The sequence below is a fragment of the Pholcus phalangioides genome, unplaced genomic scaffold, assembly GCF_987345545.1.
Source record: "Pholcus phalangioides strain wild (caught in Gottingen) unplaced genomic scaffold, Ppha-v1.0 ptg000011l_1, whole genome shotgun sequence".
NCBI lineage: Eukaryota > Metazoa > Arthropoda > Arachnida > Araneae > Pholcidae > Pholcus > Pholcus phalangioides.
Window position 1 is genome coordinate 17,511,211 of NW_028301604.1, and position 21,853 is coordinate 17,533,063.

At 37.2% G+C, this 21,853-nt stretch overlaps 1 protein-coding gene across 1 annotated transcript; it reads left to right on the plus strand.

Annotated features, from left to right (window-relative positions):
- The first annotated feature begins 6,406 nt into the window (after positions 1–6,406).
- LOC149080155 (uncharacterized) lies at positions 6,407–16,162 on the plus strand. Its single transcript, XM_089238595.1, has 2 exons — positions 6,407–6,519; positions 15,836–16,162. The coding sequence occupies exons 1-2, from the start codon at positions 6,450–6,452 to the stop codon at positions 16,099–16,101; spliced, it is 336 nt and encodes a 111-aa protein (XP_089094721.1). The 5' UTR covers positions 6,407–6,449; the 3' UTR covers positions 16,102–16,162.
- The last annotated feature ends 5,691 nt before the right edge of the window (positions 16,163–21,853 follow it).

Genomic DNA, 21,853 nt, shown 5'->3' on the forward strand with positions numbered 1-21,853 from the left:
ATACTAAGATTCAGTGGTTGCTTTTGAAGTTGGTTTATGAAATACTAACAAGCAGTTGATGGAAAAATTTGTTTTTAAATGTTTTCAAAAGATTTTGAAGAAACAAATCTAAAAAATCTAACGTCTGTCTTTTTGGAAAATATAAAAGAAAAATTCCAAAAACTTGCAAAGATGTTCCAAAAGAAAAAAACAGGGGGGGGGGGGCAAACTTTCAATGCTCATACTTATAAATATTCACGTCATAATTTTGCCTATTAGATTAATTACTTCCGAAATATAAAATTTTAATTTTTTTAATTTATAGATTCAATGTCGAGAACAAAATATACTTGTAGGGACCGGGGGGGGGGGCACCAAAACCATTCAAGAGCTTAGGGCCTTCAAGCGTCTTAATCTGGCCCTGAATAGAGCTACACTACTAATACGTCACAGTGATTTAGGGTGTCGTTGGAGTATTTCGAGATGCAGCCGAGTTGCAGACACCGTTCGAATTTTCCATAGTGCCTCAGAAATTTGGTTTCGTATTACTAATACTACAGTGGAACCTCCCCTAATGGACACTTCCCGTTAACGGACACCTCCAGTTAGCGGACACTTTTCTGATACCCGGCCCCGTGGAATAGGGCTTTAATGTATTTCACTTCTCGATAGCGGACAGTAAAAGCAGACAAACTCTAATTTTTTTCAAAACTATAATTCATTAATTTTTGTCCATTAATCGAGAATTTCTCATATTCAACGGTGATTATGCATAATCCCAAGCTTGTATTGGTAAATATGAGAATCCAGTAATCAATTACTTGATTAGCGGAACATAAAAGTAGTCCAGGATGGTGAATTCGAATGGTAATGTGTGTTGGTTTTGTTTGTTGATACATGTGAAGAAAGCCAACATAGCAAGTTTGATAATGTTAGGAATGTTTATCTTTTCTTCACATTTATTTTAATTTAATTCAATTTTTATTGTAAAATACGCGTAGTACACGTATGTGCGAGTGAAAATAATTAATTGGTTTAGTGAAGAGATGTGAAGTGATAAATGTAGTGAAATTTCAAATCAAGCTTTCTTTATTGAGACAATTGGTGATTATGCATAACCACCGCACCGACGTTCACTTTTACATACACACACACACACACAGTAACATATACATTTTAACATTACCATTTATTGGAACTAATTGCGACCGAAGTCAAACGTCGTCGTAGAAACATGAAAGTCGTATAAACGAGGTTCTACTGTACATCATACTCCCCATTAGCGGACACTCCCCGATAACGGACAAAAGTTTTGGTCGCATTTGTGTCCGTCATCGAGAAGTTTCTACTGTATCACGATTTCAGTTTTAAAAAAAACTGAAGGAGTTGGAAGAAATAACGCACATTGAGACTCACTGAAGTCGTCTCGATAATCCGAGATAAATGGGATCATCACCTCGGGATATCCGGAAAAAAATCCCAGAAAAATTAGATGTTGGATTTATGTAAAAGGGAGAACCTTGTAAAATATTTAGATACATGGAAACCAACCCCAACGTAGGTGTTTTCATAAAGTTTGTGGTAGAGAAGATTTTATTCTTGTTTGATAAAATCTGGATCGAAGTGATTTTTAGTTTCTTGGTGAAAAAGCAAGAGGCACTGTATTATTATTTTTTTCAATTTGAAATTTATTTTACAATTTGTATGAATACATGTTATATGATATGATATTATTGGCAACCAAGGAGACGAATGTCCGATACTGGTTGTTACAATGAATGTAACGGTGGAGGTGCTATAAAAATTACATATGTACAATATCAACATGAATTCATAATATAGACTTAATATTGACCCCCAAATACACAAAAGAAAAATAATAATAACATGTTAATGATACACACATTTACTTTGGACCTTTATGATCTTGCCGATTTTGTTCCTATTTTACGAAATGGGATCTGCAATTCCATTTCAAACTGAAATCATTCATATTCGTAGAAAAAAAAAATATTTAACAATTTTTTTATCTTTCTATACTCCTGTGTGATTCCCCCCCCCCCCCACACACACACAGGAGTATCATACGGGAAAATACAGGATATTGCCAATTAAAATTTTCGATTATTAAAAAAAAAGTGACCAAAAAATTATCTATTGCTTGAAAATTCCTAAAATATGACCGATGGCTCAAAAATGCTTAAAGTATGACCAATAGCTCGAAAATGCTCAAAATATGACATCATGAAAAAATATGACATATCAAAAAATTCAAGGCCTAATTATGACTGTAGCCACTGACCGTGGTTGGTGAAATGGACATGAGATGAAATATTGGTGAAATGCGCATGAGAATCGTATTACAAAAATGAGGGTCAGATTCCCACATTCAGGCCGCAGTGTTTTTTTCTTTCTTCCATCTTCGCGTTTCTTGATGATCTTAAATTTATTTTCCTTCATCGTAATTTTTTTTAAACCGTTGTACAAGTTAAATGCGGCTCATTTTTAATGCTATCATGTAACCAACTTTGGATTCACTTGTTCTCGAAGGTGGACGGACGTAGGAATGCAGGTCCGTATCCAGAAATTTCGGGAGGACCCCTTTCATTTCGGGGGGGGGGGGGAGCAAAGTGATAGAACAAATGCATTTGTCCATCTTTTTCCCTTTTTTCGGTCATTTTCTCACATTTTGGAGGGAACCAAAATGTGACTGATCTAATGTATATATGTATATATGAATTGACATCATCATCATCGTGCCCCCCAGCAATAATGACCTTCTCCCCCCCCCCAAACTTCCAAGTCTATCTCCGCCTATGCTTCAGTCTAATATTCTTGGGCAAAGTTGATCTACTCTCTTCCACGTATTCAATATATCAAGTCAAGTTTTTTTTTATATTTAACCACCAAACGCGAGTTGCACGGGCAGGGCAACACCAGGGGCAGGATTAAGACGCTTGAGGGCCCTAAGCACTTAAGTAATTTTGGTAACTACTCCCATTTTTATGCCATTGGCGATTCAACGATTTTTTACGTTTAACGGCTTATAATTTTTACTTTCAGACTTTCTTCCCGTTTAGCTTTAATTGGCAATATCGGATATTTCCCATCCGTAGTAACTTGGCAAGTATGGGTACGAACGTAGTGCAGGCAGATTTTCTGATTCCGACGGTCAGCGCATTACGGATTGGTAAATAACCAATATTCAGGTTTTTAATCACTGTATAACGGCACCGACTTCCGGAATCAGAAAACCTGCCGCATTATGTTTTCACCCGTAGGCTAGTAGGAATGTCCAACGGGGTTTGATACCACGAAAAAATGGCTTGAGTTAGGTTCGACCGTCCATGTACGATCCCGTTCAGTGCACACGATCTCCAAGGAAAGATTGCGATGTTCGTTGCCTCTGTAGTCTAGTGGTCTAGGGATAAGACATTCACCGGCTAAGTGAAAGGACGTGGGTTCGATTCCACGCAGGGGCAGTTGAAATTTCTTTCATTCCAAAATATATCTTCGCATTAGCCAGCTGTTAAAAACCTTTGTATGGATACTGGAGAGTGACATCATCCTCGGTAGGTCTGATCTGTAGATAGCTCTCGCTATTTGTAGGTCGCGTTCCGTTGAATCGCTGCGTGTAAATAGCTGTTCTGTGCAATAAATTTTGTGTTGTCCTGCATTTGTTTCATCCTCTGTTCATTTCAAGGGCTTGCGAGAGAAATTACCCGGAACAATTTGATGTCAGAAGAGGGATAATCCAAGGACTTGAATCGTAAAGACGAGAAGGATGGATATGGACGAGATGCGAGAATAGCTGATGAATGTTATGAGCCTGATGAAATCAAGCAACGTAGACGAGATGAACAAGCTCAGCCGTCAACGGCCATTGCCGCTGTTAACACCTCCATCGCTGACGTGAAAGAGGATATCACCGCCGTGAAGCAAGACATCGCTACCGCCGCCACCAGTATGAAGAACGACATCGCCGCAGTTGAAAGTAGGATGGACGCAGTGGAAGGAACTGTTACCGCAGTCAACGAAAAGTTCTCGAAAGGATACTGGAGCTCGAGAAGAAAATCCAAGAGTCAATGTCTTCCGCGAATGCCCACCTTGTCATGGCAGTGATAGCCGAATTCAACCGTCTGAGCATCAAGCCATCGACATATGACGGAAATATATCGTGGCCGATCTACACAGGACCCAGTTTGAGATGATTGCTTCCGCGAACGGATTGGGCTGTGTACTCGAAGCCTTCCTAGCTGCCGCTCTCTGAGGGGAAGCTGCCGAAGTGCTTCAGGTGCTCACCACCGAAGACCTATCCAACTATGAAGCTCTGACAAACGCACTGGAGCTTATGTTCGGTGAGAATTACATCAAGGACTTCCACCGGCTGCAACTGAAGACCAGACAGCAGAAAGCTAGCGAGGCATTGCAAGAACTGGCCATGAACATCGAGAATCGAGAGGCTCTTGCATTTTTCATACCCCGATTGCTCACTGGACATCAGGGATGAATTGACCTTGCAATGCTTCGTCCATTCCATCAAAAATCCGGACATCCAGCCAGGGCCGGACTTTGGCAGGTGAGAAGGGCGCGGCCGCACCGGGCCGATAAACGGGAGAAAAATGGTTTGATTACATTTTAACTTTAAAAACGGACTTTAAAATTGCATTTTGACTTGACAAAGCAATAGCTTGAAAAATATTGTTCAAAACTTAAATTTCAGACATCTAAGACCTCAAATTCAGACATCTATGACCTGAAATTCAGACATCTATGACCTGAAATAGACATCTATGACCTGAAATTCAGACATCTATGACCTGAAATAGACATCTATGACCTGAAATAGACATCTATGACCTGAAATTCAGACATCTATGACCTGAAATAGACATCTACGACCTGAAATTCAGACATCTAAGACTGGTCCATTTCAACAGGCAAGCTCCTTACCACAGTGTCATAGTGAGTGTACAAGTGTGAGGACTGAGGACTGAATTGCTGGGACGAACAATTCTAAAAGAAGGGAAGGGCAATGTTACGTAAATTACGTAAGTAATCATTATTTATAATTTTATGTCATCTTGTATCTGATTAATCTAAATAATCGGTGACGCATATCTCTGTAAATCTCACCGAATTAACGACAAACTTGGCACGTTTGGCGACTGCTCGATTAGGATATAACATGTATGCCGAACAAGGAATGTAAAGATGTCACACGGATCGTCGAGATTTTTCTAGAAGGTTTATTTTTGCTTATATAGTAGCGCCGCCGGAAGAGAACTGGAGTAGCTGTAAAATTTTAGTCGGAAGACAAGGTCTGATCTCTGTAGATCGCTCTCTCTATTTGTAGGTCACGTTCCGTCGAATCTCTGCTTGTAAAAATGTGTAAATAGCTGTTCTGTACAATAAATTTGTGTTGTCCTGCATTTGTTTCATCCTCTGCTCATTTCAAGGACTTGCGAGAGAAATTATCCGGAACAGTATGAAATTTGATCAGTAGTTCAATTTTATAACGTAAAGCAGGGTCGAAACTAGAGTAAAATGTAGGGGCGGCAGGTTTAGGTGGGAATAAAGAAAACCGTGTTATATAAAATTATTGCATTTTAAAGTTGTGGAGGAGCCAAAACCATGTTTGCCCCGGGCGGCAAAAATTTCTAGTTACGACTCTGCGTAAAGACTCGCTAAGAAAAGGTTTTTTGGTATTCGACCCCTAAGGGGGTCATAAGGAGGGTTCAAGGATAATATGGGGCAACCATCACTGAGCCGAAGCCACTGAAGCTATAAATATGAAATTTGGTCAGTATTATAATTTATGATATAGAAACTCACTAAGATGGGATTTCTGAAAATTCAACCCCAAGGGGGCCATGAAGGGGCTCGAATGTTATATGGGGGACAAGCAATTCATCGACGAGCAATTTTCAGATTACCAAATCCACGCGAGCGAAGGCGGGTAAAAGCTAATGTGTTACATAATTCTTATTATAGTAAGTACGCCGTATAAATGGGATTGTTTACTTATAAAAACGTCGTGCTTATGTTTTCTCCATAACAACAGAGTTGACAATATACGAGTCATTTCCTGCTATACCTTTTGGATATGTTTTAGCAGCTTTTATGCCTTTTCAGTAAGAAAACACAATCGCGACAATTTCAAAAAAGTTTACCATGAATAACAATACCTCACAGTTCTTCCTTCACTAAATGTTCACTAATTACGGATGTCATCTCTTTTGTACGCATCTGTCGCTAATGTATGTGGAAATCATAATTGCTTAAATGTTACAATGACAGAGTTGATAGCAAACTAGTAAAAAATAAATTACAATTACCTCATTTCGTAGCAAATTCCAAATAAAAAAAATCTTATACTAAAACTATAAATTACAAAGTGAGATCGCATTTATACTGGCATCGAAATATTTTGTTTCAGTACTTTGGTAGCTAATTCTATCGTATAAATAATGAACAGCCGACAGTTTCTTACTTTGTTGTTAGTTGTTAACTGGTGCGTTATTGTGATGGCAAAGCAAGGTGAGATTTTTTGTTCCATGTTTTGTGCACTGGTTGGACAGATATGTAAATTAATAAGGTATATTTACGTAATTGCAAAATTTTACAGAACTTTCTGATGGTAAGATAAAACAATAAGAAAAAAAAAGTAATGCGACAGCTATTAAATGCAAATATAAAAAAAAAAGCGAAATAATTTTTTTTGTTATTTTTTTATTAATATTTTTCATCTCCATAATGTTACAATTTTGGTTGGAGAAAACATTTTTAAAAAATTATGGGAATGAAAAATAATGTAGAAACTAGTGTACTTGTTACGTTTTAGGAACTGATAGAGAGAGAGAAAGGGGTGTTTCTATATTTATAATTCAAGAAATTCTAAAGCTATGACGATATTTTTGTATGAATACGATTCGAATAATTTAAGTAATGTGCTACTTTTAAAAAAAAAGAATTTTTTATTGTTATTATTCAAGTTTTATATTTTTCCGCATTAAATGATTAAAGGGTCATGATACCTTTAATGTGGTGAAACACTATGCTCTAATAAATATCATTAAAAATAGTATTTAGCAATTGATTTATTTTAAATTCTTTACATATGTTTTGGATTGTATATGCTATCCCATGCTGGTGAAAAGTTTTACATTATCTGGAACACTAAATTTTGTGCTAATTTTCAAAAACATGCATTAAAAACAGCTTGAGCGCAGGATAAAATACCATGACTTTAATGCAATTGAATAAAATTTATTCAAAATATATAAAGGAAACTGTTCAGTTCATGAAATGTAGCAAAAGGTTGAGATATCATTGACTCAATCTTGTTTAAAATTAAATTTTAAATTAAAATCTTTTTGAAATTTCAAATTTAAATTTTAAAATTTAATTTAAAATAAAACCGAGTCTATGAAATTTCAAACTTTTGCTTCATTTCATGAACTGAACAGTTTCTTTTATTTTGAACCAATTTTTATTCAATTACAATGATGTATATGAAATACATGGTATTTTATCCAGCGTGAAAGCGGTTTTTAATGCATTTTTTTGAAAATTTACAGAAAACCAAGTATAAAAGATTATTTAAAACTTTTTACCAGCATAGGATAGCACATACAATCAAAAATCCCTGTCAAAAATTTGAAATGAATCAATGGTTAAGTACTATTTTTTATTATATTTCTATTAGAGCATAGTGTTTCACCATGTTAAAGGTCCCCTTATTGTAGTACAGAATTTTTCTGTTGAAATTTCTTGCAGAGGTCGTCAACTGATATTGATTTAATAAAAAGATAAAAAATAGTATATTTTTTAATTTATATTTACATACCGTTGTATTTACGCAAAAAAAAAAATGTGCAAATAAATAAGCCTGCAGGTAATTTTGCAAATATACACTATTAGAAGATAGGTCGATGGTCTATATACGCTTTTTGCACATGAGATCATGCTTTTGATCCATACCTTGCCGACAACGATGTTGATAGAACTTGAGGGAAAGGTAGTGGCGTAGCCGGGGGGTGGAGCAGGGACAGCGATTGCTCCCCCAATCAAAATTTTGCCTACATGGGCATCTATTCTTCCGTATGACTTGATCTCCAAAAAAATTTGATTAAAAAAAACCGAATTTTTCATTTTTACCTCCATTTAAGAGAAGAAAGATAAAAAGTAGAGGTTTTTTTCATTACCATTTTTGAAAATTTCTCTCAAGCTCTTCATCTGAAAGCATGTTCAGAGAAGCCCCTGTTCCCGCCTTTATTGAAAGACAAAATCTTGCCTGCTTCTTGTTGTAAGTTGTTTTCTCTCGCTATTGGTCGTTTTCGGTATAGAAGTCCTAGAAATACTTTCCATAGGTGCCTCAGTTCTGAGCATATGGTATTCTCCAAATGCTAGTTTTGTTATGAAGATCCACCAAGAGATTTGATTAAGGTGCCTTCTGAAGAAATTAGGTGTGGGAACCTGTTGTGGAGAGACCACTGAACTTATGAAGTAATGGCTGGCTATAGAGATACCTTTTCTTTGGGTGCCGTAGGCAGAGCTCGAGCTCCCAGAAATAACACTTTATGTATAGAAGATGTGGCTAGATTTTGAGTCCCTAGAAATGCCACGTTATCTGTAGGTGCCTTGGCAAGAGCTACTATCTCGTGTACAGGGCAGTTTCAAAGACTAGAAAAAGATGGAAAACAGCTCTGAGCTTTGGAGCCTTAAAAAAGTCGAGATAAAACACAACAGGGTTCTGGAAGAGTTTTTCTTAAAGGTGGGTGAAATAAAAGACCTATAATCTTGGGTCAATAGCACTCTGAAATGAAGAGAATGAGAGAGGAAACTACAGTCATTCATTTATATTGTACGATAATATACAGGGTGATTATGAAAAAACTATCCCGACATATGGGCCCCTAACTATCATACCATTCACAGAAACTGAATGAAATTTTGGCATAAGGTATTTTGAGGTATGCGCTCAAGAATGATATGGAAAACAACAGTGTCACTCTAACAGTTACGGTTACAGTGAGAAAATTTCGAAAATATCAAATGGCAACACCAAGTTTTTTGTATTGGAATGTGATCTCCATTGTGAAAAACCCTAAATAGCGTTCGAACGGCAACTGTAGCATGAAAATCACCGGCGGTAGATAGGCTAAAAGTGAGGACAACCAATAAGGACAGAGAAGCAGCATAAAATAAAGCATTTTATTGTGTTTCACAAATTTTTCACATGACCTTGTGGAGGACTAATCAGGCTGGGATCTCAGCCGAAGAAACGGTGTGACGAACGAAACGAACATTAATGCTCTGGTGCACGGCAAAGTCCTTTTTACTTTTTCCTTGCCTAGCTCCGGGGATTTTCGTGCTACAGGTGCCATTCCAACGCTATTTAGTGTTTTTCAGTATGGAGATCGCATTCCAATACAAAAATCTTGGTGTTGCCATTTGATATTTTCGAAATTTTCTCACTGTAACCGTAACTGTTAGAGTGACACTGTTGTTTTCCATATCATTCTTGAGCGCATACCTCAAAATACCTTATGCCAAAATTTCATTCAGTTTCTGTGAATGGTATGATAGTTAGGGGCCCATATGTCGGGATAGTTTTTTTATAATCACCCCGTATATATATACGGTAATATATATAATATATAAATTACTATATCAGGGTCGTAACTAGAATTTTGCCGCCTCTACAACTTTGTAATTCGGTAATTTATTACCGTGTTCTTTGTTCCCGCGTAAAACTGCCGCCCACTAAATTTTTCCGCACACAACAGTTGCCCCCGCCCCCCTCTAGTTCCAGCCGTGTACTACATATATCATACGTTGATAATGCATAATATTGTGTTGAAAATGTGACTTTCTTAGAGGTGTTAGCGCACCAACCTCTCGATGAGTATAAAAAAACAAGCCTGCCGTTCGGAATCGGCAAGAAATTGTAGGGCCCGGTCTAATTAGCCCTCGTGTGCAGAAAATGACCGTGGAGCGACAAAAATGATCAAATGATGACTTTCTTAGAATCATTGTTTTTTTTCATGGTGTAGTTTCTCTTTTCTTTGAATCACTGTTTGTCTCATTATTATGCTTATATACAGCAGTGTGCTGAATCGGAGAAATTATTCCCTGGAAAACGTGTTATGAGACCGGTGTGTTTGTTAACTCGTGACACGCATATCTCTCTTCCAATTAATCCAGTGTTTCTCAAACTTACGGCACCCGTGCCCTCCCCCGATTTCGTGATCGTTTGTCCGTAGCTCCCCAGATTAGCCTAATGTGAAAAAGAAACCCTTCAAAGAACTAAATGGGCCCGCATCAATACACAAACGAGGCGCGATGCCCCTGACAAAAGGTTGGTGATGAATCTATAAGCTACGAGCGCGAGGCCAACTTTGAGGATCCGTTGAATATTCTCGAAATAAAATAATATAAATGCACTATATATACTCATATATATTACTATTATACACTCATCACTTTTTAAAGCAGAATTCCAGGTGCTATTTGTTTGTTATTTCTCACAACAACACATTGGTGGTCTACGTAGGACCTTCTTACGAGCATTTTGCAAAGGGAATTTTTCTGAGGCCCCCCAACCTGTTCAGAAATGCCTGCCTAACAGTTTACTCTCGAAAATTTTGACAGGATCTCATCTTCATGAAGCCCGCTTTTGCACTTGAGGCTAGGGCCGCAACTAGAGGGGAGCAGGCCGGTCTCGTGCCCCGGACGCTAGACCAGAGGGGGCGCAAATTTTATTCTCAAACCTCTCCTTCAACATTACAAGGGGCCGCAAAAATGCGCACTTGCCCCGGGTGACCAACCATCTAGTTGCGGCCCTGCTTGAGGCGCCCGGACTGGGACTGAGTGTGTCCATGAATTAGTGTGGAAAGTTTAAAAGTAGCTGAAGATACATACGTATACTGTTTCAGAAAAACAAAAGTGCCCGCAAAATGTTGAGCCCACTCTTCAAAGATTATCTAGATCAGTGCTATCCAATTAGCATTTATCCGAGGACTTACGATGCTTACTAATATGGACTTTGCCGCGTGCGGTTTGCCTAGCACTTATCCGAAGGTCAAATAACTAGGGAAAACCAAAAACTACCTAGTCCAGGGGTTCTCAAACTGTGCGCCACCAACCTTTATCGGGGGCGCCAAGAAGCGGTGGCCCGAAAAAAAAGTTTTTCGAAGAGATTCTTTGTTAAAGTTCTCTGGGTATGCGCGGATAATCGTTGGTTAGCGTAAAACTCACCCCATGAATTTATTTCACTAAAAATAAATACACATATACTGCACAATGCCTGTTTAAGTTCTTCAACTACGAGACGAACTCCCTTTTAAACAGTTTTTCCAAAGAAAGCCTGTAGACCAGCAAACATAAAAATTATTTCAAATGATTCATACACCTGCCACTTTCACTTCGATTCGAAAAATGCACAGTGGCATTTCAACCACCTATATAATACACCTCAGTTATACTTAAATACATTATGGATACATACGACAATTTCCGGCACACACCAATTCGTTTGAAATTCCTAAGCGGTGGTCCCCAAACCTTGTTGGATTCATGGCAACCTTTGCTTATGCGTCTGCAATCTAGTAGCATATGATAGCCACAGTGCTATCGTGTGGGCATCATCATGGACTCATATCGCGATGATCCAGGTTTGAACCCTACCAGCGGCTCCGCGGTGGTTGACTGGAGTGAGTTTTTTTGGGGTTTTCCAACTTCGAGGTACGAACGCTAACCGGTCTTTCGTTTGAAAAGTTTTCCCGCAGAGAGCAGGCAGGCTTTCAACGTGGTATTTGCATAACACGGAACTTCAGGCATCTGCCAGTTTTACTTATAACATGGAAAACGGATAGCAAAACTTCTCGAATACAAACCACGCATAACTATGACATAATAGATGCGTTATGGTCACCCATAATATAAGGAAAAACTTTCCGGCATGCACCAATTTGTTATAAATTCTATACTGAAATGTTTTGGAAGTACATATACGATTGTATACGTGATGTGTGCTTACGATGAGAGAGTAACATTGTGAAAGCGATTGGATATAAGCATGAAGATTTTTCTGTCACAAACCAAATTAAAGGTGCTCAATATGTCCACCTTGGGATGCACGGCATATGTCTATACGGTAGTCAAATTCGTCCAAAACTTTTGCGAGAATGTTTGCATCCACTGCAGCTGTTATGCGTATCTTCAGTTCGGCTAATGTAGCTGGAAGAGGAGGCACATAAACGTAGTTTATTATAAAATCCCACAAGAAGAAACCGCACACTGTGAGGTACGGCGACCTTGGAGGCCACTGGTGTTTAACTAAATCGTCAGGTCCTGTACGGCCGATCCATTGTTTAGGAATGCGATTGTTCAAAAATTCTCGAACGTCAAAGATCCAGTGTGGTGGTGCCCCATCCTGCTGGAAAATAAATCATTCGAATCGGTTTCTACTGTGGAGAAAGCAAATCTTGACGAACACTGAAGTGGCGGCCGAAAGAAGAGCGTTAGCGCTACCTGTCAGAACTGCGGGAAACTTAAGATCTTCCTCTTTCTACCTACACATTATTCGATCAAAACGGATAAACTTTTTTCAAACCGAGCAGAACTCAGGTCTATCGCCAGGGGCAATTTACTACCTAGTGAGTTGTGCTGGAAGTGTAAGTGTGTGTACCTAACAGTCTGAGTGCGTATGTAGTGTTATGCTTGATTTTTCAGTGCTGCCATCTATATTTCAGAAATGAAGTGATATGATTGAATTACATTTGTACTGTTTGTAGGTCTGTTGCTCTCTGTGGCGAGACTTTTTAAAGTGGGAAATCGACCGGATCTGAATAGTTATGATTTTTTTTAATCGGATAATTCTTTTCGAAACACCCTGTACTTCCTCTTTACAGGATGAGTGTCAGTAATGATGGCTCATCAACAAGAGCTGTATTGTGAATTGAGTAATCTGGCATAATTAGGAACGTTAAAATGAGTCTAGACCAAAAAACGATACAATCTTTTTGAAAGCTGGAAGTATGGTCACTCGCATTGCAATTGGTAAACCAGTGTGTGGGTTTTTCCAGTGTCCCTTATGGTAGTCCTGTCAGCCTTCCGCAAGAGTCTTCTTTATGGGCGGCACATGAGGCTTTGCACCCGGGCGGCAGGCAAGCTCGAGCCGCGCTTGTCCAGTTCCCAGAATTTTTGGATCCTAGAACTGCGCTGAGAACTCATTGCCTAATTTTATGTCATAAATTTTCTCGTAAAGTCATTGTTGCTAACTTCGTACCAAATTATTTAATTGTGTCTTATTGCTGAGAATGAAAATGGCGTTTTCTTTCCTGGTCGCACGCAAACAGTATTTTGTCGCATCTATACATGTTTTTAACAAGGAAGTGATTATATGTGGTTGGAGATCAGATACAATCCTGTCAGAATTTTGTTAAAAATTTTCCTTGTTTTTGTGCAGCAAGTGTACTCAGAAGGCTTTTTTTAATACGAATTTTCTCCTTTGAATACTGGCGTCAAGTCCGTACGTGAATATGCCATATGTCAATTCCAGAAATTCTGTTATCCTCATTGAGACTGAACGAGACTATTTAGTCTCGTTCTCCGCACATCTTTTCCTCAAAAATATAGAAAAATAACAATAATAATTTTTTTTTGAGAATCCTTATATAATTTTTCACAAGTAATATTTAACTTTTTTTAAAAAGAAAAACAAGCAGTAATGCTTTTGTAGTAGCTAAATACCAATTGAAATCGATGAAAATAATTTTTTATTCGAGTGGAAACATTGCTTACCACATGTTTTTCGTTTAGCTAGAAGAAATAAAATATGTTCATGTCTTTCTATTAAACCAATTTATCTACAGATCGATAACGAACAGAGGAGCTCCTCCCTTCGTCTGACATGCCAATGCTAGTCAGAGTATACAGGGTGATTCAGAAAAGATGGGAAAAACTTTAAAAGGTGATAGTGCACACCAATACAAACAATAGTCATCAAAGAATGCAAGATCTAACATGAAACGCAAACGTGCTAGCGCGCTTCGAAACGGCCGCTCCGCTAACGTTAAAACGGCATTCCTGTTGAAATATATCGGGAGAAAAAGAACACCGTGCATGCGAATGTAACCTGGGGAAGAAGAAGAAACCGTATGTAAATCTGCGTCACAGTGAATAAAAGGCGCGGATGCCAGCCCTGTGAAGCTATTCCAGCGTGCAATCGTTCTAACAGTTGCAACGCACGGGATAATGGCGCCCTGTAGCACGTTTGCATTTAATTTTAGACCACGCATTCTTTGATAAAAATTGTTTGTTTTTATGTGTACTACCAACTCTTAAAGTTTTTCCCATCTTTTCCGAATCACCCTGTATTGCGTAATAGTGTAATGGGTCCTCTGGGCAAACTAATACACTGGGGTTCTCTCTATCAGATTGCCAAAATATATTTATGTTGCTTGTTATGCGAAGGGCAGGACTGCAACTAGATGCGTGGTCAGTCGAGGCAACACGCATTTTGGCGCCCCCGAGAAATGTTGAATTTAAGATTAAGAGGTGGAATTTGCGCCATCTTTGGTCCACCGCCAGCAACACCAAATCCGCCTGCTCCCCCCCCCCCAGTTGCGGCTCTGGCAAAGGGTCCTTTGACCAGGGCAGTAGTCAGGAATTTATTTTGGAAGGGGACGACTATTAGTATTTTTGGGGGAATCAAAGTGATATAACAATATATTTAACCATGCTATTAAAAAAAACAGTCATTTTCTAACATTTCGGGAAGGGGGGGACCGGACCTACTGGTTCACCCCACTTGCTACACGGCCTTACCCTGTACGCTACTTAGGGCCCCATGCTTTAATACCGCCTTGTGCTATGCAATTACATTGGTTTTAGGTTATAGTTCTATGGGGCCCATAGGTTACGTACAGCAGTACTTTTCAAACTTTCCTCACCCGTGGCTCTCTTGCCCAAGTTAATGTCCATTCTCGGCACCGTTGAATATTCTAACAAACAACCACTTCAAAGCACCGAACAAGCACACACGAATATCGACAGCTCACTGTAACGCCCCTGACAAAGGTTTGTGCCGCCCCTAGGAGCTACGACGCACACTTTCATTGACAATCTTTGACGTTATAATTGATTTACTCAAATGAACTGCACTAAAAATAATGATAAAATCGATTCAGTATTGCAAAATTGAACGATTATGGTATTTATAACCAAGTTCTTTTTTTTTAAATTAATAAATAAGCCTTAATTAAGAACAGGACCGCAAATAATTGCTTGATCAGCCATGTCAAGCACGCATTTTGGCGTGCTCTCGTATTCTAGAATGAGAGGTTAAAGGGGGTAAATTTGGGCCTCCTCTGGTCCAGCCTGAGGCACCAAAACCGCCTGCTCCTCCCCTAGTTGTGGCCTGGTTATTATTCTTAATAAGGCCTTATAAATACAAAATACTGCATGTGATTGTGTATATTATCTACATAATTTTGTTTTCTTCTCTTCATAGGGATGTTGTGTATATTATCTACATAATTTTGTTTTCTTCTCTTCATAGGGATGTTGTGTATATTATCTACATAATTTTGTTTTCTTCTCTTCATAGGGATGTTGTGTATATTATCTACATAATTTTGTTTTCTTCTCTTCATAGGGATGTTGTGTATATTATCTACATAATTTTGTTTTCTTCTCTTCATAGGGATGTTGTGTATATTATCTACATAATTTTGTTTTCTTCTCTTCATAGGGATGTTGTGTATATTATCTACATAATTTTGTTTTCTTCTCTTCATAGGGATGTTGTGTATATTATCTACATAATTTTGTTTTCTTCTCTTCATAGAAAATTCTTTACTTAACACTGAACTGGATACAGGTGTACTTGTACGGGAAAAACGGCAATCTGGGGATTCTGGAAACTCTTCGGGTAAAAATAGAAGCCGAAATGGGCGCAATTCACGTCGTAATGGTGGAAGAAATCAAAGACCAGGTGGTGGCAGAGGTCGCTCGGGGCAGTCAAATAATCGCAATGGCCAGCGAAATGCTAAGAGAAATAATGCCGGGTCAGAACAAAGTAGCACTCAAGGTTCCTCATCAAATGATCAATGATTACAAATTCTGTAATGGTTTTTGCAATGTCTAACGAAAATAAAACATGTTTTTGCATTAATGTTCTTATGAAAAATAAACAATGGTGCATAAATTAAAAGTAAGAGAGCAAAAAAACCATATCGATATGACTTAATGGTTTCAAGAAATTCTGCCAATGTTTTCATATGCAATGGACGGAAACTAAACTATGAACAAGTTAGTGAGACAGTCATACAACAGATTCAATTTTCTATAATGATAGTTTTTAATAGAAAAGGCAGACAAATATGCTGTCAATTTATTGAGCTGAAATTCGTAGAATTTCTTGGAAAACAACATATAAGCGAAAGAAGAAATATTGGAGAAATTTTCGTTATATTCGTGGTGTACACGTTCGTTGACATTATAACAGATATTTATTGATTTTAATCTTTATTGGAATCTGTCGAAATTGGATATCCCTAGTTGAGGATGTTATAATTGAGCCTGATTATACAGAGTGCATAACTAACAGCTGGTACTACAATTTACTGGCGAACCGTTGATCCTAGAGGCATACTTCCAGTTAGAAAAAGTATCGAAACAACATGCGGATCTTAGGTCATTCATATTGCAAGAAGTTGTATAGTTATTAAAATAAAAAATTAACTTTTTATACGGACACCCTGTGCTCAAAAGCCCAATTACAAAGTTGTTGCTCCGTCGCTCCTGAGGCCAATAAAAGAAATTCCATGTTTCTAAGTACAATGTTCGCTGAGATATTTGAATTCAAAATAATGGAGAAAAGTCGGGAAAGAACAGCACACAAATTCTAACGGAATATGCTCCCCTCTATTTATGTTGGCCCCCCATTTTTCTACATTTTTTAAATTCAAATATCTCAGCGAACATTGCACTTAGAAATGTAGGTTCTTTGGTCTCTGGCGAAACAGGGCAACTTCTTTCTAATTGGGTGTGCTAATGTAACACTGTGCTTACAAGCACGGGATGTCTGTATAAAAAGTTATTATTTTTTATTTTATTTACTATACAAGCCCTTGCAATATGAATGACGTGTCTAAGGCCCACACATTATTTGGATAATTTTTTAATTGGACGTATGCTTCTAGAATCAACAGTTCACCAGTAAATTGCGGTACCAGCTGTTAGCTATGCACCCTGTATATACAACTTCGAGGCAAGAATGCGAGCCCATCTACCGTTAAAGATCTCGCCACAAAGAGCAACAGGCCTACAACAACATATATTTCAATCATTACACTTCACCCATAGTTTGAAAAATAGCAGGCAGCTCTAAAAATTCACAAACAACAGCATATATGTACTAAAAACGGTTAGGTACACATGCAAAGCTCCGGCACAACTCATTCGGTAGTAAATTGCTCACGGCGATAGACCGGAGTTTGCTCGGTTTGAAAGAAAGTAAGTGTGACTATATATATATAAAAGTCATTCTTAAATTTTTTTTACCGGGATAGTTATTTACTGCGGGATAGTACATGTATTTAAAAAGCGATTTACGATTTATTTTAGAAAAAAAAATTGTTTGTGCTTAGAGTTAGATATACCTTTATTTCATGTACTGTCAGTTTAGTAAAGAATTTAAGAGTCACTCTATAAAATTCAAAACTTTCTTTTTCCACAGTTTTGTGGAAAATGGTTGATTCTCGTATCACGATTTCTTTCTATACTCATTTTGTAAAATTATTTTGCAGACAGTTAAACACAATGAGACATAGATCGAAAAAAGTTATGCCTTCCTTCTTTTATTTTAAGTACAATAGACACGGAAATGTGTCCGTCAGATATTCTTTTCCGTCTGTTTGGGGAGCCACGTTTATTTTTTCTTCTCATAGAAACAAAGAACAGATTTGTTTTTTCACAAGCAGGGTCAGAACAAGTAGTAGTAGCTGTAAATATTGTCTCCAAACCCATAACCGAAACTGCGATTGTATGCTTTATTTATAGGTTGGAGTTTTTTGCACTATATCGAGCATGTGCTTTCTTTGAATGTTTGAAACAAACAGTTATTTTCCGTTCGGAATGAAAGGAGTCTTTCGTCTCCCGTTGCAAGAACCGTGTGATGTTTCATTTTTTGTCGCTGACAACAGTGGAATCAAACAGTTGTTCCAGGGAGTGGATTTTCTTATGCATTTTCAAAATCGATTGCTGTTCAATCAAGAGCTAAAAATAAAAGGGCCTTAATCTATATACAGGGTGAATGCGACCTATTCTGCCAAACGAAGGGGGGGGGGGTTAATAGACTAGCCCAAGTGGATCATGAAACAACCTACCAACCCTGTCCTATTTCAAACCGTTTTCGATTTATGGTGGATTATAGATTATGGAAAAAAATGCGTCAAGAATGAAAAAAACCAGAATTTGTGAAGTTTCCAAAATACCTATACGCAAACTAAGCACACATTTGGAAAGAACAGAAGAAAACGCTATAACGTGACACCAATTTTATTGAAATATCTGGTTTTAATGGCGAGCTACAAGCGCTGAAAAGATTGGCAAAGATAGAGAGAGAGAGATTCAAAATATCGAATTGTCGCCAAAATTTTTAATCGATAATTCTGCAAACACCCTTCTAGCTACAATCGGTCAAATTTGCCAAAAACTTGTCCATTGCACCAGCTTACAATAAACCGTATCGGTTTTCTGATTCAAGAGAAATTTAGTCTTTTGTTTGCAATACCCAATAAATCACTGAAATCAGCGTTTGTCGAAGTAGATATTTGATAAAAATTCGGAATTGGCGGTTACAGATTTTCGCGAGTCTGAAAAAACCCGAATTTGTGACGTTTCTGAGAAACCTACACGCAAACTAAGCACATATTTGGAAAGTGCAGAAAAAATCCTATAATGTCACACCAACTGTCATTGGAATATCTGGATTTAATGGCGAGCTACAGGAGCTGAAAGACTGGCAGAGAGAGAGAGTTCAAAATCGAATTGTCGCTAAAATTTTTAATTACTAATTACGCAAACACCCTTCTAGCTACAATCGGTCAAATTTGGCAAAAAAAACTTGACCATTGCACCAGCTTTCGATAGAGCCTAGAATAAAATAATAAATCTAGTTCAGGAAGAATTTAGTCGTTTGTTTGCAATACATCACTGAAATCTGCGTTCGTCGAAGTAATTTTAGTAGGTTTTGGAGACAATTCGCGTGCGAGCGCGATTTTTCACTTCGCCAATCTCTCAGCGCTTGTAGCTCGCCATTAAATACAGATATCCTGTAGATAAAGGTAGTGCCATTTTATAGGATTTTTTGTGCAAAATAAAATTGTCGCCAAAATCTGTAACCGCCAATTCCGAATTTTCGTCGAATATCTACTTCGACAAACGCTGATTTCAGTGATGTATTGAAAACAAAATACTAGCTGGTGCAATGGTCAAGTTTTTTTTGGCAAATCTGACAGATTGTAGCTAGAAGGGTGTTTGCATAATTATCGATTAAAAATTTTAGCGACAATTCGATTTTGAACTCTTTGCCAATCTTTCAGCGCTTTTGTAGCTCGCCATTAAAACCAGATACAGTATTTCAATAAAATTAGTGTCACCTTATAGCATTTTTTCTGTTCTTTCCAAATGTGTGCTTAGTTTATTTATTTTATTATTTTATTTATTTAATATACAAACCTTTGTGTAAGACCAGTACCCTAACTCCAAAGGTGTACAATTCAAACAATAAATAAAATACCGCGGGTAACAGCTAGTGGAAACATATAATGAATAAATATTTTAATCATAATCTTATTGAATCTGATCTGTATAAATTATGTAAACTTAACGACAATTCATAGATTATGGACTGACCCGTGAGAAAGAGTACCCAATAAGCCTATCATTAAGAAAAATATCATAAACGAGTAAGAGAGTAATCGCTTGCTGCTGTAATCTGTACAGGATGCATGCCCTCCCTCCTGGAGTAAGGCTTCTAGGCTTTGATCTTTGCCAGGCTCCACAAGCCAGACTTTTCACGGGCTCTTCTATAGTTAATTTGTAGCATGGAAAAACAAAAAATGATGGTTATTTTCTCGGGTCCCAAGGCTGGAGTTCTGTCAGCCCCACCCTTGTGAGGGCCATGACAGGCTATCCTAAACTGCTTGTCAAGTGAACTATCTATGCAATTGAACTATCCGTCATTGACTTTTGAAAAATTAAAAAATGTTTTCAAATGACGTGCGGATAATCAAAGTTTCATGAATTTTTTGAGGGGCTGTAAAAAAAGAGAGGAAAATTCTGTGCTTGAAAAGTATTTTCAAAAAATTCTCGAATTCATGGAGATGTTTGACTAAAAAGTTTTCAAAAATAATTATTGTCCGTAAATTAAGAAAATGCAAATCGAATAACAAGTGAGAAGAAAACTTAATTGTATATAATAATATGATGGAAAACAAAAACAATTTTGTTTAATAATAATCATTTTATAGTCATAAATAATCTCGTAAAGAGGATGAGAAGTGTTGAACACAAGTAAGTATGAAACTCAAACGAGAAGCACTTTTTTTTAAATTTTGAATTTAATCTTCAATTATCCAATCAGAGCTTAAATAATCCTATAAGAGCCAAGTTAATTTAATTCCATTTGTATAAAGTCCCTAAACATGAAATTTTCAAGCCAACACAAGCGTGCCAACTATACAATAAGTCACAAAATCGTTGTAATTTTACATGTTCAATTTTATGGTTGAATATTAGTCATACCTTGGCTAACGATAATAATTTGTTCCAGAATTACATTAGTTAGTCGAAACGTAATTCCTCATTAGGTTTTTTTTTTAAAAAAAGGAAAATCATTTAATTCGCAGATAGTTTGTTAATTCCAGGTAAGACCCGGAAGCGGAAATGATGCTTTATAAAACACTGAAAAAGCATCGTAAAAAAAGGCACACTGGCCAAAGAATGAAATGAGCAGCTTTACAATTGGATGAAAGAGAATTTACATGAAGACGAGAAGCTACAGATCTTTTTATTTAAACCATATTCATAACCTAGTCGGGTTCGTAAGTGTCTTCTTATCTGATGTGGTCAACTCATTTCTCATTTTTATGCAGAGGCACTGACATGAACAAACATTAGTTGGACTTTGCCGCTAAGAGTCTTGCATCGAAAGAACATGTGCAATGAAAAATATTTCTATAATATTTCTTTATATAAAAGAACGTGGCTTCACGCCATCTTTCCCGACACACACCTCTCTGTTGCCACCATCACAAATCTTAATCTTCTCAGTTTTCATTTTAGCTGCATCGCCATCTATCGGTAGTGGCAGCAAACTGTAACTAAAACAAAAATCCTACAACTCGGCCATCCTGCGGCTCACTGACCTCACCGACATTTGACATCAATTTTTCAATTAAATAAAAACACATTATGCATGGTGTACAAAAACATAATCACATGGGAGGCACTATATTCGCATGCCTCATGAAAGAAAATATAATCAAACAAAATATTCATATAAGGATAAAAACAAATCAAAAACATAATATTCATATAAATATGAAAAAAAATGAACATAATATTCATATAAATATGAAAACAAATGAACATAATATTCATATAAATATGAAAACAAATGAACATAATATTCATATAAATATGAAAACAAATGAACATAATATTCATATAAATATGAAAACAAATGAACATAATATTCATATAAATATGAAAACAAATGAACATAATATTCATATAAATATGAAAACAAATGAACATAATATTCATTTTAGCATGGGAACAAATCAAAGCACAATAT